The following is a 25,067-nucleotide window of genomic DNA, read 5'->3' as shown; positions in this document are numbered from 1 at the left end:
AGAAACTTGCTCAAACAAACAAACGAATGTGCATGCATGCATGCATTCATGCCCCCCCCCCCCCCCCCCCCCCGCCCAACACACTCGTGTGTGTGTGTGTGTGTGTGTGTGTTCATATGGTGAAGCATGAAGCAACTTGTGTAGAAACTGGAAACTCAATGCCTCCTAGATGTAATGAATAACAGTCTGTCCAGTTCATATTATTATTCTAGTTTGTATTTTCCATTGTTTATGTATATTTTAAAGTTTGTAAGTTACACTCACATATAGGGAAATCAATGCCATATTCATAGTGTCTTGAGCTTTCAGAACTGATATATTCTCCTCTGGAAGAAAAGAAGAATTTTTTACAAGAAATGTAGATTTACAGTACTATAATAGTTACTATTTCTCATATAAACCACATTAACTGTGATAGATTATAAGACATAGCTTGATTGCAGTAGGTGCACATAACAGTGCCTTTATTATCATATTTACTGATTCATTTTTGGTTACCTGTGGGGTTAACTGTAATATGAGTAAGTAACTTTTGTTTTCAAAATAAAAATTACATGGAGCAAATATGTTCTTGCATGAAAAAAAAGAGAGAAAACTGATGTACGGTTAATGTATTATTTTTCCTCTACACGATAGAAAGATTTGGGGGGAAGAAATAAAGGGTGGCCAGAAACAGTCTGAAAAGCTTGTAAGCATATTTCAGGGCAGGTTATGTGGAGAAATAATTGTTAAGAGACAATTCGATACAGTGAACATTGAAGTATCCAATCAGGTCACTGTGCACACAAATTCAAGCAGCCTGCAGAGACGGAGTTGCCCCATGTGTTCTTTGCTTGGTTTCCTCAAACAGGTGCAACAACCTGATTGGCCAGCTTCAGTGCTAATTAAATTGGCACCAATGTGACATACCAAAGTTTTTCTTAAGAATTGTTTCCCAGCACAACCTACCCTGCAATACCCTTACAAGCTTTTCAGGCTGTTACTGACCATCATGTGTGAACATCAACCCCCATGTAAGCAAGTACCAATAACATTCTGCTTCTTTTTTCTCCTTTTATTTATTTATTTATTTATTTTTTAAACACAATGTAGTATATCTGGATTCAGTGGGAATTTGTATGTCACATTCAAGAATTATTCACTCTATACACTGTATAGTTCACTTCTGGGAATTCAGTACTTAAGCAGATGCTGCAATTGAGACACAATCATGATCAGTCTCTTCTCCCAAAGTTCCCATACTATGGAAGCATTAATGCATCTCATGTATTTGTATGTACACACATCAAAAAAAGTTTTGCATCACCTCGGTTCTGAGAGTCCCCAAACCTGTACAGAAAATTGGAATAGAGATCAACATAAACATCATTTTTGACCTTTTTATTGTTCATGAAAACCACACATTGCAAGTTGTACCACCATACAGCAAGACCTTCAGAGATGGTGGTCCAGATTGCTGTACAGACCTGTACCTCTAATACCCAGTAGCACGTCCTCTTGCATTGATGCATGCCTGTATTCATCATGGCATACCATTCACAAGTTCAAGGCACTGTTGGTCCAGATTAACCCACTCCTCAAAGGCAATTTGGCATAAAACCCTCAGAGTGATTGGTAGGTAATGTTGTCCATTACCAACCCTTTCCAATCTATCCCAGGCATGTTTGATAGCAATCATGACTGGAGAACATGCTTTTGTCATTATCCTTAAGAAAGTCATTCACAAGATGTACACAATGGGGGCACGAATTGTCATCCATGAAGACGAATGCCTCGCCAATATGCTGCCGATATAGTTGCACTGTCGGTCAGCGAATGGCATTCACATATCTTACAGCCATTATGGTGCCTTCCATGTCCACCAGCGGCATATGTCAGCCCCACATAATGCTACCCCAAAACAGCAGGGAAGATGGACCTTGCCATGGACGTCGGGAGTGAAGTTGCGCATCATGCAGTCTATTGCACACAGTTTGAGTCATAACATGACGTCCTGTGGCTACACGGAAAGCATTATTCAACATGGTGGCATTGCTGTCAGGGTTCCTCCAAGCCATAATCAGTAGGTAGCGGCCATACACTGCGGTAGTAGCCTTTGGGCGGCCTGATCGAGGCATGTCATTGACAGTTCCTATCTCTCCTTATGTCCTCCATGTCCAAACAACAACGCTTTGGTTCATGCCGAGATGCCTGGACACTTCCTGTGTTGAGAGCCCTTCCTGGCACAAAGTAACAATGCGGACACAATTAAACCATGGTATTGACCATCTAGGCATGGTTTAACTATAGACAACATGAGCCGTGTACCTCCTTCCTGGTGGAATGACTGGAACTGATCGGCCGCCGGAGCCCCTCCATGTAATAGGCGCTGCTCATGCATGGTTGTTTACATCTTTGGGTAGGTTCAGTGACATCTCTGAACAGTGAAAGGGACTGTGTCTGTGATACAATATCCACAGCCAATGTCTGTCGTGAGGAGTTCTGGGAACCAGGATGATGCAAAACTTCCTTTGATGTGTGTATTTATTTATACTTCATGTACTGAATATGTTACTAATGCCTTCAAAGGCAGTCATTACAGGACACACACACACACACACACACACACACACACACACACACACACACACACACACAAAGACATACAGCTGCATGATTGTATTGTTTTGGCTGTTAGTGGCACAGAAGAGAACGAGTGTAGCAAGAGGCGACTGCAGGCAAGAGGTTGTCAGTGTAGAATGAGTGAAGTAAGGGCTATGAGGACAAGAGCAAGGATGGAAGTGTGTGTGTGCCAGCATCTAGTAGAGATTGAGGGCAGGAGGACTGCAGGATCACAGGACATTTTGCGAGGGCAATTCTCATCTCTCTAGTTCACAGAAGGTAATATTTCAAGTCATTCAGAGAAACACAACTAGTCAGTGGTCATGCCCTGAAATCTATGGCTGTGCCAAAGCTACAGTGGAGCTGTTCATCGTCACCTTTGTCTCCATTTATCCCAGCATTGGGCTGGTTTGGAACATTTATGGTACTTGTGCATTTTGCCCTGTCTTTCCACCATTTTTCTTCTGTAACTATTTTGTTACAGTCCAGATTCCTTCTTCTTTTAATGGTCTTAACTGAGTCAATTCATCTTACTCGGGGTCTCCCTCTTGCCCTTGCCCTCAAACTTCACCTGTATCATTCCTTTTCATGTTCTTCCTTCTCCTGTTCTCTTTACATGTCCAAAACATTTCAGTGTACTCCTCACAGTTCTGTCATTCACCTGGTTAATTCCAGTTTGCTTCCTAATTTCTTCGTTCCTCACTCTGTCTCTCTTCGATTCTTAGGAATTTCATTTCATTATCTTGTATTCTACCCTCATTTCTTCTTATCACTGACTGTGTCTCCCATCTGTATCTTAGTCTCTGTGTAATAAAGTATGTGCTGTACAGCACTTTGTTACGCTTCATTTGCATCTCCCTTCTCCAAACTGAGCCCCTCACACACTGGTAAAATGCATTGCTCTGTTGCACGATTTTGTGAATTTCTACCTCCAGCCTTGAATAGAATGCAAGAATTATGACACTTTCTAAATATTTGAAGTTGTCCATCATTTTAATTTCCTGCCCTTTAATATCAATTTTTCCTTTCCCTTCTCTGCCTCTCCTGACCACCTTAGCCTTACTTTCCTCCGCACTGAATTTCATACCAAATTTCTCAATTTTATTTTTATTTTTTTCATTTCATTATCCCAGTCTTTCTTGTAAGTCCTTACTGTTAGTCCCCCACAACACAATATCAATTGTGGAAAGCAATAATTTCATCTGCCTTCCTCCGTAAGGGTCTTTTCCTTCTTTCACAATTTCATCAATCACCATTATAAATAATAATGAGGATACCACATGTTCTTGTCTCAGACCTGTAACATTCCTAAATCAAACAGTGCTTTGAACTTGAGTGTGGACACAGCTGAAGCTTGTGTCATAATTGCCTAATGAATTTCAATTGTTTGTTTTTCAAACCCCTTTCTCTCCTACGTTTCTCATACCTTTTTTCTGGGGACACTATCGTATGTGTTTACTAAGTCAGTAAATATCATCACTGGGTCTTTCCCATACTCCCAATGATGCTCCATCAACTGTCTCATACTAAACATTGGGTCCACTGTTGATTTAGCATTTCAAAAGCTGTGCTGCTACTCTTCTAGTGGACCTTCCACTTTTTCCCCGCAATCTTCTTTCCAGAATCTTTTCATTATTTTTACTATATGAGATACAAGTGTCGTCACTCTATAGTTATCACATACCTTTCTGTCTCCCTTTTTCAATATTGGAATTATTGTTGCCCTTCCCCATTCTTGAGAAGCATTTCTGTGTCCTTATGCAGCTTAGCCATCTGTATAACCATTGTAGTTCAGTAGGTCCAGCTGCCTTTATCATCTTCCCACTTATTTCATCCATCCAAGCTGCCTCTCTTGTGTTCATTCTTCTAACTGCTGTTTCCACTTCTAACACTGTAATATCAGTATATGTGCGACAACATTCTTACCAACATGTTCCAAAACACTGCTATTAAACACGGGATTTTCCAGTGCCCATACCTTGGGTTCTGTTGGTGACAAAAAGGTAGGGTCAAGCGTTCAGGATAGCCATTGGACTAGTGACCGTTTGTATGCCCAACAGAAGAATCATCTTAGTATCACTATCGTACAGTATAGGGTCAAAGTATGAATATTATGCACTTCCTCCTGCTTATTCAAATGAAGCAGATCTGTTGGTCCTTTTTGCATTTGATGTGGTCTATGGTGGGCTTGATGGGACTTAGGGAGGCACCATTTGTTCATGGGTGGTTCCTCAGAAAATCCCAGAAAAGTGTTTTTTGCTATATTTTCACTATCACTAGCATACCAAAACCTAGTCGAATATTTCAACATGGCTATGCACAGCAAGTGGCTGAAATTTGTATGACACATTCCTAAGATCCTGATCTCAGACAATCTTGATTTTTTTTATTTTTATATATTTATTTATTTATTTTTGTATCTTTATCCCTTCCCAGATACAGAGGTTAAAAATTACCCTGCTAATACACATAAAATATGCACATAAAAACTAAAAATATTGATTGATGACAGATATACCCATGTTAAACTGATGATTTAATTAAACTGAGAGACATACCTGTGAATGAATGAATGAATTCATGAATGAGGCATTTGCATAAATTCATGGGTGGTTCCTGAGAAAATCCCAAGAAAAGTGTTTTTCACCATTTTTTTGCTGTCAGCGGTGAACCAAACCTCAGACACACATCCCAAGGTAGTTATGCACAGCAAATGGCTGTAGTTTTTATGAAATATTCCTAAAATTCTATTCTTGAACAACTTCAAAAATTTTCTAGAAATGTTTTATCACTTTCCGAGGTACAGAAGTTCAAAGTTACCTTATTTTTGCATGTAAGCTACACAAGTAAAATGCAGCATCAGGTGAAAATGTAGTTTATGAAGTGATTAGCACAGATAAATATGATGTAAAGTGTCTCCATTATCATCAGAAGGGTTCTGGGTGCTCCACGTTGTAGTACTGAAACACAAGCAAATATTTTATGCCCGTAAAATCTGGTGTGATGTGTAAAATTAGTTTTGCATTGTTTGAATTGCATCAAGTTCTTTTGATATGAGTGACATGCCCTGCTGTGGCAGGGAAAAGAAGAGAACTAGCAGAAAAATGATCGTATCGGAGAACAAAAAAGGCGAATATGCTCCTCATTATTAAAACAGTCTGGCTAAAAAGTGGGTATGAGGTGCCTCACTATACTTTCCTCAGCACCTTTAAAGCTTTTCACAAAAATATGGCATGTATACTCATGATTTTTTGTGCTGAGAGAGAATGAAACAGTGCAAGCTCGAAAGAGATGGAGAAGTAATAAATACTGGAAGGTACAGGACATATGAAAAGAAAATTTATATTTGAAGAACTATCTGCACATGCCTAACAATTTGGAGGAGAGTGGGGAGTGCATTCATCACTTGCTTGGCCTTTAGGAATTCAGTCAATATGGAGTACTTCTTGGGAGCAGACCACACATTCTGTGTGTGAGAATTTTACAAAAATGGTGATTTGGCAGCTGTAGTGTGGAGGGAATTCTACAGTGATTATGTATTCCATACAGTAAATTTTGAGGTTCATTCAAATGAAACCAGGTCAGTGTGTCTATTTTTGCCTTACATGTAAGGTGGCACCACATAATTGCAGGTATGGTGGCACCATCTATTGGTAGAGAGACTGATGCGTGTGTGCCATTTGATGTTGCATAGCTCCAGTGTTGTTTCATGCTGAAGAGAAGGTGGTCACACAAGTTATCGTCCACTACCGAACATGCAGGCGAGTAAGCAGGAACAATGAGGAGTGATTTATTTTCATGTCCAGCATTATCAAGCCACTTTACAGAACATTAGGTGGGCCATCAAGTCGAAATGCCGAAGCATGTTGTCCATTGGCATTATCCTCCTGCATTACAATGCCTACCCACACACGGCCAATGCGTTGAAGATGACATAGTAACAATTTCAGTGGGGAATGCTGAAACATTCACCGTACGGTCTCGAGCTTTCACCGTATGACTTTCATGTGTTTGGAGCTCAAAAACAAGCTATTCATGGACATCGATTCACAATAGATGATGAAGTGTGTGGCTGGGTCCAGGCCTGGATCCAACAGCAGCCTACTAGCTTCTTCAAGGATGGAATTGACCGGCTAGTGTTGCAATGGGATAAATGTGCCAACAGTTTTGGCAACTATCTTTGAATATGTGTACTGTGTATAACTAAAGTTTTGAGTTAATAAAATCATTACCGTTATTTTACATTAGTGACCGGGTTTCATCTGAATGCCCCTTACAAATGGTGCTCAAAGTCTTCCCCTTTTCTGGAAATGGATCACATTGTTTGAGGAGACCAGTTAAACATTGGCCATACCAAAATTTGGGTGAGAAAGATCATCAAGAAGGGGGAATTTGTGGAGAGTGTAAGTTGGTCTGTTCATGACAATCCTAACCTCTCCATTCCTAAGCATGCAAGTTCTTTAAATGTGCATAGATCATCAGTATACCAAATTCTGCAAAAAGACCTTAAACTGCACCCTTACAAAATCCAATTGGTGCAAGAATTAAAGCCTCAGGATGTCAGACAATGGCTGCAGTTCATTAATAATGTGACTGAGTGCCTGTCATTGAGCATATTCTTTTCTGGCGAGGCTCATTTTCACCTGAACAGTCACGTCCATACACAAAATTGCTGCAACTGGCATGCAGCAAATCCTTAACAGAAACATGAGAAACCCCCTTCCTTCACCAAAAGTTATTGTACAGGTTGTGTTGTTGACTCGAGAATTAACTGGCCCCTGCTTTTTCGAGAACGAGAGAGGTTGTGAAGGTACAATGTGTGCAGAACATTATGTGACAATGTTAAATGAGTTTTTGATACTTGAATTGCACAACTTTTCTAGTTATAACCAAAGAACATGGTTTCAGCAAGATTGAGCCACAGCACAGATATCCAATGTGTGTATACTGCAAGTTCAAGAAATTTTCTCTGGCAAATTGATCCCCAGGAGGAGTGACATAAATTGGCCCCATGCAATCCTCATTTGAGACCCATGGATTTTTTATTATGAGGATAGGTCAAATCTAAAGAGTATGTCAATAATACAACTTCTCTGGAACAATTGGATGAAAATATCTGTAGCAAAGTGGCAGCCATACCAGTAGCTACATGCCAACCCATCATACAAAATTTTGTTCATTGTTTAAGTAAGTGCTGTAGACATGCTGGACTGCATTTAAATGACATTATTTTGTGATGTAAATTCATAAACTGTACATTTCAATATAAATAAAACTTCCTGGCAGATTAAAACTTTGTGCCCGAACGAGACTCGAACTCGGGACCTTTGCCTTTCGCGGGCAAGCGCTCTACCATCTGAGCTACCGAAGCATGACTCACGCCCGGTACTCACAGCTTTACTTCTGCCAGTACCTCGTCTCCTACCTTCCAAACTTTACAGAAGCTCTCCTGCGAACCTTGCAGAACTAGCACTCCTGAAAGAAAGGATATAGCGGAGACATGGCTTAGCCACAGCCTGGGGGATGTTTCCAGAATGAGATTTTCACTCTGCAGCGGAGTGTGCACTGATATGAAACTTCCTGGCAAGGTCGGAGACGAGGTACTGGCAGAAGTAAAGCTGTGAGTACCGGGCGTGAGTCGTGCTTCGGTAGCTCAGATGGTAGAGCGCTTGCCCGCGAAAGGCAAAGGTCCCGAGTTCGAGTCTCGGTCGGGCACACAGTTTTAATCTGCCAGGAAGTTTCATATCAGTGCACACTCCACTGCAGAGTGAAAATCTCATTCTGGAAACATCCACCAGGCTGTGGCTAAGCCATGTCTCCGCTATATCCTTTCTTTCAGGAGTGCTAGTTCTGCAAGGTTCGCAGGAGAGCTTCTGTAAAGTTTGGAAGGTAGGAGATGAGGTACTGGCAGAAGTAAAGCTGTGAGTACCGGGCGTGAGTCGTGCTTCGGTAGCTCAGATGGTAGAGCGCTTGCCCGTGAAAGGCAAAGGTCCCGAGTTCGAGTCTCGGTGGGGCACACAGTTTTAATCTGCCAGGAAGTTTCATATCAGCGCACACTCCGCTGCAGAGTGAAAATCTCATTCTGGAATATAAATAAAGTTTTAGTTGATAGAATATAGCCTCTATTTTATTTTGACACATCAAATGTAAACTTTCTTTTGAGACACTCATTAGTAGACAGTGATAGTGGAATAGAAAGAGTGAAGGAGACAGTGACAGATTGAAAGAAAGAGAGGGACACTGTGCCACTGGAAGATAGTAGACAGTGAGAGAATGGTGCTAGGAAAAGAGTAAAGGAGACAGAGCCAGTGGGAGAGGAATAATGAGAAGGAGAAAGTGGAACTGGATGAGAGCCAGTGATAATGAGAGAGAGACAGTCTGTGGTAGTGGCAACAAAGAAGTGAGTTAGTGGCCATGAGAAGATGGCAGCAGTGGGAAGGAAGGAATGAGATAGTAGCAGAAAGAGAGAACAAGAGGGAGACTGTGACAGTGAGAGAAGACACTAGTAGTAGGACAGAAGGAAGGTGACTGTGGCTGTGAGACACAGAACAGTGACAGTTGGAGAGACCTTAAAAGATAATGACAATGAGTTGGGTCAGATGAGAGAGTGAGAATGGATAGTAGGGAGTGGATGGGCATGAGAGACTTACAATTATGGACTAGTGAGTGTGAGCGAGTTACAGTTAGAGAGCTTGTGGGACTGAGTGGTGAGTTGCATATTAAAAAGAGCATGAATATGTTGCATGTCAATATTTTGGTGAAAAATTTTAAGGACACTGAGGAATGTAGAATGAGGCAGCTGGTACCCACTCTTCAGTCAGAGTCTTTTAATAAAGTGGGACATATTCAGCTTTCGTTTTGCTCCAATAGGAACATTTTTCCAGTGTCTTTCTCTTTTTCCAGGTCTAGGTCCCTCTCCCCCCCCCCCCCCCCCCCCACCATACTTCTATCTCTTTTTGTCACTATTTTCTATGTTTTCCTCATCTCCTCTGTGTTATTAGCTCTCCATTCTCCCCTTTCACTGGTTTTTTGTAAGTACATTAATTCCTTGCAATTCTTGCAACTCGAACCCGCATCCTTTTACTTCCATAATCATCGTTTTCCAACTCTTGTGTCAATTCCTCCCAACTTTTCCTCTCTTCTTCTGCTACCTCTTTCTCACATTTCTTTTTGTGTTCTTCGCAGTTTCCTTTTTGTCTCTGTTTCATTCTTACCATTCTTTCTTCTTTTCTTTAACTGCTTCCTTCACCAACTCATTGATGTAGTAAATAATAGGAATCCTCATAAGACAGTATATGCCTTGCGAGGCTGAAACAGGATGTGCTGGGTGGGTACATAGGATAGGTCCTGGAACCTTGCCTTCCAGAGGGTTATGAACGTTGTGGCAACAGAAGTAAGTGTGGTATTAGTGTAATAGAATAAGGACAAGTTTATAAAAAAAAATATGCAGATACATTATTTATAAAAAACTTTCTTAATTTCTTGTGGCTTTTGTTATGGTACTAGCTTTACTTTCAGCCCACTCCACTTAATTTGGTTCTTATACATGATACGCAGGTGCTGTTTCCTCTCACATATGGTGTTAATGAGTTTCGCTTAATACTGCAAGCTTATTTGTAAAAGAAGGTTCAACACAAAAACAGTTGTACAAATAACATAGAGCACTATATTTTTGTTACATTAAAAATTTGTGAAGTGAGTAAAACCTTGGAAATAAATTTAACCATATAAATTAACTTTTCTTTGCAGGGAAAGGCTGTACCCATGGATTAGTATATGCAAGGCTTATAACACCAGATAAAACAGACCATGGTTTACATGCATTTATAGTTCCCATTAGGGATCCAGAAACCCTTCAGCCATTTGCTGGTGTTCTTGTTGGTGACGTGGGAGAGAAAATTGGACTGAATGGGTTGGATAATGGTTTTGTGCAGTTCATTAGATACAGAATACCTCGTGAGAACCTACTAAATAAATTAGGAGATGTGACACCAGAAGGGAATTATGTTAGCCCACTTAAAGACCCAAATAAGAGACTAGGTTTGTTACACATTTAATGTTAAAACAAATAATTTTTATCATAATTTATTTCAAAATAATGTAACTATTGTATTTTTTATAACAGTAGTCCTATAACAATATTGGATTTATCGTGATATTACAAGAAAATGATACTTTTAGGAGCTTCACTTGCGACATTGTCTACTGCCCGAGTGTCTATAATCACAGTAAGCTTGTCATATCTCATGAGAGCAGTTCCTATTGCAGTTCGATACGCTGCAGTACATACAGAGGATACACAGAATGCGAAGAGCTCACAGGCCCAGCTAGAGGGCCAGTGGCAGGTAAACTATCATTTACTAAAGACAAAAGGTTTTAAAATTATACCTCCATTAAAGCTTTTAGTTTTAGTTTTATTGACCCCACACTAATTTGATCTGATTTTTCAAACACTTTTCTTCCATATATATACCACAGTAACTGAATATATGTTCACACTGAGATACCAACCATCAACTCTCATTAATTTCTAAACAACTGAAAGCAAACTGTGTGGTAATAACCTCATTTGTGCTGAAATATGAAGAAAAACCTTGTGTGTTAAGTGTAAGTATCTGAATAGTGTCTCTTTTTTTGTTATTTCTCCTGAAGTCATTCACAAGATGTGCACGATGGGGGTGCGAATTATCATCCATGAAGACAAATGCCTCGCCAATATGCTGCCAGTATGGCTGCACTATTGGTTGGAGGATGGTAGTCATGCAGCATACAGTCGTTACAGCACCTTCCACAACCACCATCCAACCGAATTATCGTCCATGAAGACAAATGCCTCGCCAATATGCTGCCATTATGGCTGCACTATTGGTTGGAGGATGGTAGTCATGCAGCATACAGTCGTTACAGCACCTTCCACAACCACCAGCAGCATACGTCGGCCCCACATAACGCCACCCCAAAACAGCAGGGTACCTCCACCTTGCTGCACTCGCTGGACAGTGTGTCTAAGGCCTCCAAACATGCCTCCGACAATTGTCTGGTTGAAGGCATATGCGATACTCATCGGTGAAGAGAACGTGATGCCAATCCTGAGTGGTCCATTCGGCATGTTGTAGGGCCCATCTGTACTGCGCTGCATGGTGTCGTGTTTGCAAAGATGGATCTTGCCATGGATGTCGGGAGTGAAGTTGTGCATCATGCAGCCTATTGCGCATAGTTTGAGTCATATCAAGATGTCCTGTGGCTGCACAAAAAGCACTATTCAACATGGTGGCATTGCTGTTAGGGTTCCTTCAAGCCATAATCCATAGGTAGCGGTCATCCACTGCAGTAGTAGCCCTTGGACAGCCTGAGCAAGGCATGTCATCAACAGTTCCTTTCTCTCTCTATCTCCTCCATGTCTGAACCACATCACTTTGGTTCACTCCGATATGCATGGACAATTCCATTGTTGAGAGCCTTTCCTGGCACAAAGTAATAATGTGAACGCGATCGAACCACAGTATTGACCGTCTAGGTATGGATGAACTACAGACAACACGAGCCGTGTACCTACTTCTTGGTGGAATGACTGGAACTGATCGGCTGTCAGACCCTCTCCATCTAATAGGCACTGCTCATGCATGGTTGTTTACATCATTGGGCTGGTTTAGTGACATCTCTGAACAGTGAAAGGGACTGTGTCTGTGATACAATATCCATAGTCAATGTCTATCTTCAGGAGTTCTGGGATCTTGGATGATGCAAAACTTTTTTTGATGAATGTATTAGTAGAGAAAAATTTTATAGAGTTTTTCTGGTGCATTCCCATTTGTACATAATGACAGTGGTATTTCCTTCATCAGCTTTTACTGTTAGTGTAAAATTGTCATTCAGCTTATGCCATATTTTTGACGAGAAGCTTCCTTTCTCATGAATAACAAAGAAATTGTCATTCAGAGTTTTGGTAGACCGCCATGTGGCACAACATGTTTGCTTCACTACCTGAGCCACCTGGGTCCTCCCCTCCACCACCATCTTATCTGAACTGTGCACATGGGAACTATCCTCAAAACACATTCTCTACTCCCGTAATTATCCTGGCCTCAACCTACGGTAACATACTGTCCCCACACCCTTCACCCAACAGTTTCCACCCCCTTTCTGTCCTGTCTCCTTCTCCCCATTCGTGTCTGCCACCCTCTTTGTTTGCTACCCTCTACCAATGCACCCATCCATCTTTCTGCACCCCTCTCCTCTTTTGCTCTTTTTTTATCCACATCTCCACCCCACAAGATCCTGATGCTGCACCTGTTGGCATTCTAGTCCCTAGTTCCTGCACACCATGACAGAAAGTGTTTCTCTCTCCCACCACCCATACACTACTATCCCTTCCCCTTCCCTTCACCATCCAGATTGCTGCTTGCACCCATCCCCTCATGATAGTTGCAGTCTGGCCCGAGCTGTGGAGCTGGCAGTCATGTGCCCATGAGGAGCCCTTGATTGTGTGTATGAATGATGTGTGTTTATCTTTTGCTCATGAAAGCTGTGACTGAAAGGTTTATGTAGGTGCCTTTTAATTGTGCCTGTTTGCAACTTAACAAGTCTTCTTTACGGTAAGTAACAATCTTACTTTACCTACATTGTTGATATTCCTACCTGGAGTTTCCATCATTAGAGTTTTGGTACATTGACTTCTCAGTTTTTTAAATAACTTAGGTAACTTTATATTGAAGGACTATTTGTGCATTATTCCTTACATTTGTTGTTGTTGTTGTCTTCAGTCCTGAGACTGGTTTGATGCAGCTCTCCATGCTACTCTATCCTGTGCAAGCTTCTTCATCTCCCAGTACTTACTGCAACCTACATCCTTCTGAATCTGCTTAGTGTATTCATCTCTTGGTCTCCCTCTGCGATTTTTACCCTCCACGCTGCCCTCCAATGCTAAATTTGTGATCCCTTGATGCCTCAGAACATGTCCTACCAACCGGTCCCTTCTTCTTGTCAAGTTGTGCCACAAACTCCTCTTCTCCCCAATTCTGTTCAATACCTCCTCATTAGTTATGTGATCTACCCATCTAATCTTCAGCATTCTTCTGTAGCACCACATTTCAAAAGCTTCTATTCTCTTCTTGTCCAAACTATTTATCGTCCATGTTTCACTTCCATACACTCCATACAAATACTTTCAGAAACGACTTCCTGACACTTACATCTATATTCGATGTTAACAAATTTCTCTTCTTCAGAAACACTTTTCTTGCCATTGCCAGTCTACATTTTATATCCTCTCTACTTCGACCATCATCAGTTATTTTGCTTCCCAAATAGCAAAACTCCTTTACTACTTTAAGTGTCTCATTTCCTAATCTAATTCCCGCAGCATCACCTGACTTAATTCGACTACATTCCATTATCCTCGTTTTGCTTTTGTTGATGTTCATCTTATATCCTCCTTTCAAGACACTGTCCATTCCGTTCAACTGCTCTTCCAAGTCCTTTGCTGTCTCTGACAGAATTACAATGTCATCGGCGAACCTCAAAGTTTTTATTTCTTCTCCCTGGATTTTAATACCTACTCCAAATTTTTCTTTTGTTTCCTTTATTGCTTGCTCAATATACAGATTGAATAACATTGGGGAGAGGCTACAACCCTGTCTCACTCCCTTCCCAACCACTGCATCCCTTTCATGCCCCTTGACTCTTATAACTGCCATCTGCTTTCTGTACAGATTGTAAATAGCCTTTTGCTCCCTGTATTTTACCCCTGCCATCTTTAAAATTTGAAAGAGAGTATTCCAGTCAACATTGTCAAAAGCTTTCACTAAGTCTACAAATGCTAGAAACGTAGGTTTGCCTTTTCTTAATCTTTCTTCTAAGATAAGTCGTAGGGTCAGTATTGCCTCACGTGTTCCAACATTTCTACGGAATCCAAACTGATCTTCCCCGAGGTCAGCTTCTACAAGTTTTTCCATTCATCTGTAAAGAATTCGTATTAGTATTTTGCAGCTGTGACTTATTAAACTGATAGTTCAGTAATTTTCACATTTGTCAACACCTGCTTTCTTTGGGATTGGAATTATTATATTCTTCTTGAAGTCTGAGGGTATTTTGCCTGTCTCATACATCTTGCTCACCAGATGGTAGAGTTTTGTCAGGACTGGCTCTCCCAAGGCCGTCAAAAGTTCTAATGGAATGTTGTCTACTCTTGGGGCCTTGTTTCGACTTAGGTCTTCCAGTGCTCTGTCAAACTCTTCACGCAGTATCGTATCTCCCATTTCATCTTCATCTACATCCTCTTCCATTTCCATAATATTGTCCTCAAGTACATCGCCCTTGTATAGACCCTCTATATACTCCTTCCACCTTTCTGCTTTCCCTTCTTTGCTTAGAACTGGGTTTCCATCTAAGCTCTTGATATTCATACAAGTGGTTCTCTTCTCTCCAAAGGTCTCTTTAATTTTCCTGTAGGCAGTATCTATCTTACCCCTAGTGAGACAAGCCTCTACATCCTTACATTTGTCCTCTAGCCATGCCTGCTTAGCCATTTTGCACTTCCTGTCGATCTCATTTTTGAGACGTTTGTATTCCTTTTTGCCTGCTTCATTTACTGCATTTTTACATTGTCTCCTTTCATCAGTGAAATTCAATATTTATTCTATTATCCAAGGATTTCTACTAGCCCTCGTCTTTTTACGTACTTGATCCTCTGCTGCCTTCACTACTTCATCCCTCAGAGCTACCCATTCTTCTTCTACTGTATTTCTTTGCCCCATTCCTGTCAATTGTTCCCTTATGCTCTCTCTGAAATTCTGTACAACCTCTGGTTCTTTCAGTTTATCCAGGTCCCATCTCCTTAAATTCCCACCTTTTTGCAGTTTCTTCAGTTTTAATCTACAGTTCATAACCAATAGATTGTGGTCAGAGTCCACATCTGCCACTGGAAATGTCTTACAATTTAAACCTGGTTCCTAAATCACTGTCTTACCATTATATAATCTATCTGATACCTTTTAGTATCTCCAGGATTCTTCCATGTATACAACCTTCTTTTATGATTCTTGAACCAAGTGTTAGCTTTGATTAAGTTATGCTCTGTGCAAAATTCTACCAGATGGCTTCCTCTTTCATTTCTTACCCTCAATCCATATTCACCTACTATGTTTCCTTCTCTCCCTTTTCCTACACTCGAATTCCAGTCACCCATGACTATTAAATTTTCATCTCCCTTCACTTTCTGAATAATTTCTTTCATCTCATCATACATTTCATCAATTTTTTCATCGTCTGCATAGCCAGTTGGCATATAAAATTGAACTACTGTAGTCGGCATGGGCTTTGTGTCTATCTTGGCCACAATAATGCGTTCACTATAGTGTTGGTAGTAGCTACCCGCACTCCGTTTTTTTATTCATTATTAAACCTACTCCTGCATTACCCCTATTTGATTTTGTATTTATAACCCTGTTTTCACTTGACCAAAAGTCTTGTTCGTCCTGCCACCGAACTTCACTAATTCTCACTATATCTAACTTTAACCTATCCATTTCCCTTTTTAAATTTTCTAACCTACCTGCCCGATTAAGGGATCCGACATTCCACGCTCCGATCCGTAGAACACCAGTTTTCTTTCTCCTGATAATGACGTTCTCTTGAGTAGTCCCCAACCGGAGATCCGAATGGGGGACTATTTTACCTCTGGAATATTTTACCCAAGAAGACGCCATCATCATTTAACCATACAGTAAAGCTGCATGCTCTCGGGAATAATTACGGCTGTAGTTTCCCCTTGCTTTCAGAAATTCACAGTACCAGCACAGCAAGGCCGTTTTGGTTAGTGTTACAAGGCCAGATCAGTCAATCATCCAGACTGAAAAGGCTGCTGCCCTTCTTCAGGAACCACATGTTTGTCTGGCCTCTCAACAGATACCCCTCCGTTGTGGTTGCACCTACGGTACGGCTATCTGTATTGCTGAGGCACACAAGCCTTCCCACCAACATCAAGGTCCATGGTTCATGGGGACGTTTAGTTTTAGGTAACCTTAAGTGGCTCCATGGCTCAGTGCTAAATATGACAGACTAGTGTTCCACACATCTCACAAGGGAACTGTCCAATCTGATATGTCGAAACCTGCCATAAAATTTTTTGAACAGGAAGAATATACTGAAAAAAAAAAACAGTGTCAAAATTTTAGGCACACTGCAATTTTTTTTATTTTTTTAAATATTGAGATTAACCAAATTCATAGCATGCCAGATGGCTGGGGGAGTGTACCCCTCTGCTGCAGCTGTAGCAGACAGCATATCCACAATATGGTGAGCACATATCCTCGGCTGATGGCACAATAGTAAACAGATAAATTGAATTTCAGTTTCCATTGATAGTTTCTGTGACATAGTTTTTACAGCTACTACTCACTTGTATTTGCAACGCCTTCAACATTCATAATAATTAGCAGTTGCCTTTGCTGTATTGCTATGTGATAATGATGTAGATAAAACTGAACTCATTTTCTTTGTGATTTTTTGGTGTATGCTTGATAATAGCACCCATCTTTGTGCAGGTTCCAGAAATTCACAGTAATGTGGAATCCAGTTTTAAGCCTTGGCGAAGATGAAATTTGAAGAATGTAGTGTTGTTGTTGGGTCTGCAGTCAAGAGACTGGTTTGATGCAGCTCTCCATGCTACTCTATCCTTTGCAAGTTTCTTCATTTCCAAGTAACTACTGCACCATGCATTCTTCTGAATCTGCTTAGTGTATTCATCTCTTGGTCTCCCTCTGTGGTTTTTACCCTCCAAACTGCCCTCCACTACTAAATTGGTGATTCCTTGATGCCTCAGAACATGTCCTACCAACCAGTCCTTTCTACTTGTCTAGTGGGGCCACAAATTCCTCTTCTCCCCAGTTCTATTCAGTACCTCCTCATTAGTTACATGATCTACCCGTCTAACCTCCAACATTCTTCTGTAGCACCACATCTCAAAAGCTTCTATTCTCTTCTTGTCTAAACTATTTATCATACACATGTCACATCATACATACCTACACTCCATACAAATACTTTGAGAAACGACTTCCTGACACTTAAATCTATACAATGATTGCTATGGCACACTTGTACGCAATAGTGTCAGTGATAGGTATCACTGTTTTACTGTTTCTGTGACCTTATCTCTGTCATCAGTAACACCACACAACCCCTTCTCCCAAATCCTTAGCTCATGCCTCGTATCCACGTAATAGTCCTAAATGCAAGACCTGTCCTATATACATCCTCCCACCACCAGCCATAGGCAAGGAATACAGAGTGGACCAATCTATGCAGCACTCTGATGTAAGAAAGCTTCTGGCAGCAGCAGCCTGTGGAAACTATAGAGGGCGTGTTTACACCAGAATCTCTCATTTGTCACTGCACCTGGCAGCATCTGCTTTTAGCTTGTGGTACTGTTGTGATGTACCCCTCTGCACTGTCATTGTGTAGTGCTGGATCAGATGACAATGGCAGGGGATCTTGAATGTGAATGCAGATGAGGAATCAGGGACCTTAGTGAGGACTGATGGCATGTCTCTTTTTCCCCATCCCTGTATCCACCTTGCAAGTGACCACGAACACCCCCCAAAAAACTGGCCACAGGGTGCACGCCCACATCCAGGGACACATATGCTGTGGATGAACAGACTGTAGGTGGAACTCCAGAGGCATAGTGACACCTGTCCAGGAGCTCTGCCTCCACTGATCTCGGCCCAGGCTACAGGACGGTGATGATGGCAGTGGCACTATGTCAATTTCCATCAGCACTGCTCTAGATGGTGCTGACTGTGACAATTTGGCAGGTGGAGATGACTGCTGTTGTGGACCGCAGCAGCATGCTGCATCTGTAGGCAAAAATTCTGTGGCAGAATCACTGACATAAGAGTGTCGCAGCTGGTTCTGGTGACACCGGTGCAGCCCAGAGGAACCTTGAATGATATGAAGTGAACAACCCAAAACTTTTGTTATGAAGCTGTGGCCAAAAACGTTAAAGAAAACTTCATGCTGTGGCTGAAACTTTGTCTGACATGGAGGAATGAACTGTTTCCACATCAGCCACAGAAGATGCAACAGGGTATGGTGATGACACCCCTGTAATAATTCTGCTGGTGGCTTCTCATCACATGGCAAGAAGCAATAGGAATAAAGAAACACTTTAAGGTTTGCTCCGGTGTGTGGGAGGAATGGAGTTTCTTTCTGTGACTTTTGAAAATTTGAATGAACCATTCAGCTTCACCATTAAACTGAGGGTATGAAGGAGCAGTAGTTACACGGTGTATGCTGTAATCAGCAGAAATGTTTTGAAAGTTGTTTGACATAAATTTTGGTCCATTGCCCAATACAAGGATCTCAGGAAGACCTTCAAGACAAATAAAAGAAGACAAAGCAGATACCTTATTAGCAGTAGATGTGGATGTCACGTTGACTACAAAAGGAAATTTTCTGTCATGTCTACCACCAACAACCATCGCATGTTCCAGAATGGACCAACAAAATCAATGTGTGTTTGTTGCCATCATCCAGACTCAAAAATGTATTGCTGTACAGTGGACTGAAACTATGTACAAGCATTGCAATGAAAAATTATTTGCTGAATTTGGACATTTGGACATTCGTGCCCTGCCAAAGTGCAATGACATTCGACAAACTATGCCCCAGTGACCTTGATGCAAAAATGACAAAATTTTCCACATAAGGGATTGAGGACTCACAACTCATACATTGTCATTCTCTGTTGGCAACAGCAAGACACCTGACCATACGGACAGCATGTGATGATGTGGAAAGTGGCTGCAGAATTTCTTTCAAGCGACGTGCCACCTGTGGTGCATGTATTGCAAAACTACCCAAAGAGCTGGGTAAGAAGCAATTGCTCCAACAACATGCTGAAAATTGAGAAGAAATTTCTGAAGAATTTCAAAATCTTGTGTATCGATTTAATAAAATTATTCCTCAGATGAATCAAACACTGTATAGGTACTGACTGGTAACTGAGACAACAAGTCAAGTGTTTGATTGTTGTGCAGTGGGTGTGTATGACTCACATTGATAATTAGACAATAATAGAGCTCAGGTTTGCAATTTTTGTGCTGTCCATGTTGGAACAGGCTTGGAATGATTGAACAAAACTGTTAATGGCTGATGTCCTGTAATAAAATAGAACTTCCAACCATACAAATATTGCTGAAAATTGATAATGTCATAGATTGATAAGGAAATAGATAATGACAAGTGCCTCTTTTTCATGTTGACTTCAATTGCATTTTACTTTGCTGAGAGTTTTTGAGGCAAAAGCAATGGGCTTATCAGGTGAAGCAATTCTGTGGGAGATCACAGGTTCAATCCCATAAGAAGCATCCACAAGCAAGACAACAGGGTTTGCAAGATTAAAATGAATAGGACAACAACAGCTTAACTTTGTGTCCTTCAACTGCCAAAATGTGCCCTGACATTCATGTGACTGCACACAAGGAACTCCTTTCCAGTGCAGTTGGTTATGTAATAGGCTAGCTTGTCCATGATGGTCTGTAGCTTATGGATGTTATGAGATCCCAGAAAATCTTTAATTGCAGACAAGTGCAAATGAGCAGGATGAATACCCTGTGAATTTATAATGTGTCATAAATATTTAAGTTCTTCATGGAAGAAGGAGCACTTTTCCTCATTACACTTTAAGCCAGCTGCAGCAAGCACATTAAACAAACATTGTAAATTTACCAGCTGTTCAGCAAACATGCTAACCATGACAGCAATATCATCCAGGTAGTTTGCACATGAAAGGACTTTGGCTGTTAATTGTTCTAGAGAACAAATAATAGCAGGAGCAGAAGGACTTCTGAACAGAATCTTTCAAAATGGATTAAACCTAGGTGTGTGTTGATCACAAGATATTGCTCAGACTGATCGTCCAGCAGTAACTGTAGGTATACCTTACTTAAACCAGTCTGTCCATTCAGTTCTCCAGTCATGGGAGAAGAAACTAAACCATTACTGTGGCTTTTAAATGAGCACAGAGATGTAACCTCCTGATGGCTTTCAAAGTACAATCGAGGGGATGTTCTCTTGCTCACAGAAATGGGTGGTATCACCCCATTGTTTTTCCATCATTAAGCTCCTGAGCACCCTGCTCACATATAGCCCAGGGCCAAGGCCCTGCACAATAAAATTATTATGGCACATTGTATGGTAACAGTAATGTACATCCCAAAATTTTTAGTATTTCCTAAACCTGGTTCAAAAAGTTTCATGTATTTATTACACATCAGAAACACTAGTATGTGGCACTGAAACACTGATTTGTAACATGTTATCTTGTATGCACAGATTGAACAAATCAAACAAGTCCAAACGAAAAATTTTTGCAGTGTTTCCTAAAACATAGTACATGAAAGGAAACCGTCTTTATAATGTCATGAAAATTTGCTGGCAAATTGCACAGACCAAGTACTGGTATTTCATGTCCATTATAAGCAGACAAAACAGAAGAAGCTTCAGTAGCTGTAGGCACTGATCATTTTATGTGTGTCTTTACTGATGAGGGAAACAGGTGCACCTGTGTCCAACTGGAATTTATTTGTCTCTTGAGCCACTGTTGATTGTAAAAATCCTTGTTCTCCTGTCTGTGGACTACAGCAGAAGCCTTCTGAAAAGTGGAAATATGAACCTTCATTTGCACTGGCCCTAATATTTCTGCTGACATTACATTCACTCGCTGAAAGCCATGCTGTCGTCATACAGTCCCCCAGTGCCTGCCATGATAGCTTTGTTAACAGGTTGTCTGGATATGATGTTTTTTACCTCACCTGAAACGCCTTGTATCAGGACAATGACAAGATGTACCATCATGATTTGAAAGACAATGAAGAGAAGACTTCTTTTGCCTTATTGTGAAGTACACCTTGTGTTCCACCTGACTGAAAGGTTTTACTCTAGTTTTACTGTTCATCTGTTCCCTGTTTGAATAAACTTTTACATTAACTTTAGACTGAGTTCCTTATGCACTATGAACAAGAGAAGCAGATGGTTCCTCAAAATCAACTTCATCTGTGTTCACAATACTTTGAGACAATAGACAAAACTCTTTTTAGATCTGGATCTGGCAATTTTACTGTTAATGTTCTATCTGCTGCAGCTGAAAGCGAACACTCTTGTTTAGAGACATTTCTTGTTGGGGCTCAGAAATGGTTAAACACTTTCCAGTTTACACACAAGTAATAGCTGCAGTCCCTGGTGTTGTCCACAAGGTTTAATACCTGCCACACAAAGGCCCTGTACCTTGTTGATACTCATAATGAATGCAAGCCACGTAAGAAACTACAATTGCTTTAAATCAGTCATATTTGAATCAATAGAATGCAATGAATGAACACATCTTCACCCATATGAAAAGATGGTTAGTTGCACCAACTTTTGTTACATTTTTTGATAAGTATCTCATTGTGTCGTCTTTGGAGAACTTGTCTTCTATTGTTTCAGCTCAGTTTTCATTGTTCCAAGTAGGGTTGCATTTGAACACAAATTGAACTGTTCAAACAGTTTATGTCACAGTTCAGGAAATCTTGGATTCTTTTCGATCTTTTGATTGGCCCGTGATCTAGTGACTTTTGTTGGTACTACATCTGTGACCTTCCTTAGTGTTTGTTTGAAACTGTGGATTTTAATAATAAAAATAACTGTGAAATGTGGACTAAAATACACTCATGTTCAGAAGAAACAGAACAGCTTGAACAACTGGAGATGGAACATTCATTTTCAGGAAATATGTACGTTAGAATGTTCTGCAGAAATGATGAGCATTTCAGTTGTCTCAATTCGACATGTGTCCTGTGGCCTAGTAGTCACAAGGTCTGCCATGGGCCCTGATAACTTCTTCCATTTGTGATGACATCGGTGTATATAAGGTGTGAATGGTGTCTGTGGTGTAGCCATCCGTGCTGCAGTCACCTGGTTCCAAAGTTCATCTGTGGTGGCTGGCACTGGGTCGCAGTACTGCACCCGTTGTTTCACCATATCCCACACATTTCTGATTGGCAGCAAGTCTGGTGATCTGGTGGGTCCGGGCAATGGGCAGACATCCTGTTGCACCAAGAAAGCACATGTTCAAGCAGCAACATGTGGTCATGCATTGTCCTGCTGAAAAATGGCATGGGGAATGTTGTGCAAAAAGGGTACAGTTAACAGTTCACTGGATGGCATTCACATAGGTCACACTGCTCCCAGTGCCCTGGCCGTGCACTGAATGCAATTTTCAGTTGTATGCAATAGCACCCCACACCATAAGTCTTTGAGTTGGCATTTTATGTCTTGTGTGAATCCAGTCACTGTGATGCCACTACTCCTGTCTGTGGCGAACCAAAATGTAACCATCATTTTCAAACATACAGAACCTGGATTTGTATGAACACACTATCTGATGCCATTCCTATCCCCAGTGACATTGTTCCATACCCCATAGCTGTCTGGCATGTTTCTGCACATTCGTCAAAGGTCGGCAAAGCAGTGGACGACATTCACGTTACCCGTGACATAATAAAAGGCAATGGACTGGCACCACTGATAGTGTATGCTGTGTTACACTGTTCTGCTGTTGTACCAGAGCCGAACAGGATGCAAATCTGTTCTGCAATGCCATTCAGATGAGATATCAATCTTCTCAGAAGTGGACTGGGTTGTGCAACCTGACCCATCTCGTCATTTTCTGTCGCCTTCTGTGAACCATTCTGCACACACCTTTTGCACTGCCAAAACACTTTGTCCCACACAAGCTGTGGCTTCCCAGATGGATGCATCACATTCCCTAATGCCAATAATGCACCCTCTTTCAAACGGTATGGTTTGCACATACGTCTGCGATGCATCCTGCATGTGTGCTCAAGTCACACTGTTCCGTTACCTGCAGCTTATAGTAACAAAGAGAACTAGAGACACATTATATTGGTAGGTGGTGTCACACCATGATATCGATGTTGACCTTGAACCTATGGACCGATGTGGTTCAAATGCTAATCATTTCTGCAGAACATACTAATGTAGATGTCCTGTGAATATGAACATCCTACCTCTAGTTGTTCAAGGTATTCTGGTTTTTCTTAATATGAGTGTATCATCTAGGGAGTATGTTATACGTAACAGTGGCAAGTAATCAATATAAAAGAGGTTGCAATCATGTTTCTGTCTATTCTTGATCTTTTCTTTGTCCCACAATGTAGTGATGGTTGATGATACTATCTGCAAGATGAGTATTGCCACTGTAATTTATTCTCAAGGTAGGAGTTACAGTCAGTTTACCACAATATATTTTGTTTGTTAGGCATTTAATTTTTCATCTGAATATGGAAATCTGAAGTAAAAAAAATGGAAAGTCTGGTTTGGAATATCAAAAATATTAGGAAAAAGATAGATTGCTACTCACCAAAAAGATTACACATTGAGCCGCAGGTAGGCACGATGAAAAGACTTACACATTATAGCATTTGGTGGAAGCCTTCTTCAGCAAAGAAACAACACACATATCCACACAAGTAATTAAACCTCAGGCACACATGGCCACTAACACCGGCAGCTTCTACCATAGCTCCGGTTCAAGCTGCTGGTGGTAGCGGTCATGTATGCCTAAGGCGTGCATGCTTTTGTGGATGAGTGTTTTGTTTCTTTGCTGAAGAAGATTTAGGGATGCTAGATGAAGTATAATGGATGAAATGATGTACACTGGTTGATCTTTCTGTATCTTTGCTTCACACAGTATCACTCTACAAAGTACATCACAAGCTTGCAGGATCACACCAAGAGAGACTAAAATCACAATACTTCTATCACACTTCTATTACAAATTGTCTTTGGGCTGTCGCTTGCTTGTCGATTTGTGTCACTACATCAGTACCTGTAACACCCCACTGCCCTACCTTTTTTCAACCCAAAGTCCAGAAGCCCAGAGTATGTTGGGGAACTGATGTTTTATGGTTCGTCCAGTTCCTGTACTCTCTGGTACCCGTTCCAGTGTGGTCTCATATTCATGGTAGGCACTCCAGGTTTTGTCATGAGCGCTGTGCTGGTCTGGTGGGGTAGGTCATGGAGTGAGAGGTACCAGCATGCTGTTCTTTCTCAGTTTCGGATCCAAGTGTGCTGACTTCAGTCATCACTTGATACTATATCAAATTACACAGGCCAATGAAAAAAATTTTTTGAAAAACTTTTTTTTACTTTGATAGCTGCTCTTTATAGATTTCTATGAGCTGAATCCAAATTTAGCCTTAGGTTTTTTGTATCACCCATAGTTTTTGAGCAATATGCTTTTTATTATATAGTATAAAAATTCTATGCTATACAGCAAATGGGGAAATTGCTTTCACTTGTCAGCTAGAATATTGGTTTCACTTGTCGGCTGGAATTGGTTTGTATTTTCTTTCTCTATTTTCTTTGAAGCTTCTTGGGTAACTTTTTCTATGATGAGTCAC

At 40.9% G+C, this 25,067-nt stretch overlaps 1 protein-coding gene across 1 annotated transcript in view; it reads left to right on the top strand.

Annotated features, from left to right (window-relative positions):
• LOC126259366 (peroxisomal acyl-coenzyme A oxidase 3-like) overlaps nt 1-25,067 on the top strand; it is a 290,296-nt gene that overhangs the window by 134,820 nt on the left and 130,409 nt on the right. The window contains exons 6-7 of the mRNA XM_049956106.1: nt 10,351-10,641; nt 10,783-10,946. Coding sequence (XP_049812063.1) covers nt 10,351-10,641; nt 10,783-10,946 — 455 coding nt within the window. The remainder of the gene's footprint in view (nt 1-10,350; nt 10,642-10,782; nt 10,947-25,067) is intronic.

Source organism: Schistocerca nitens, chromosome 5, assembly GCF_023898315.1.
Source record: "Schistocerca nitens isolate TAMUIC-IGC-003100 chromosome 5, iqSchNite1.1, whole genome shotgun sequence".
Lineage (NCBI taxonomy): Eukaryota > Metazoa > Arthropoda > Insecta > Orthoptera > Acrididae > Schistocerca > Schistocerca nitens.
This window is presented reverse-complemented; position numbering and strand designations above follow the sequence as displayed.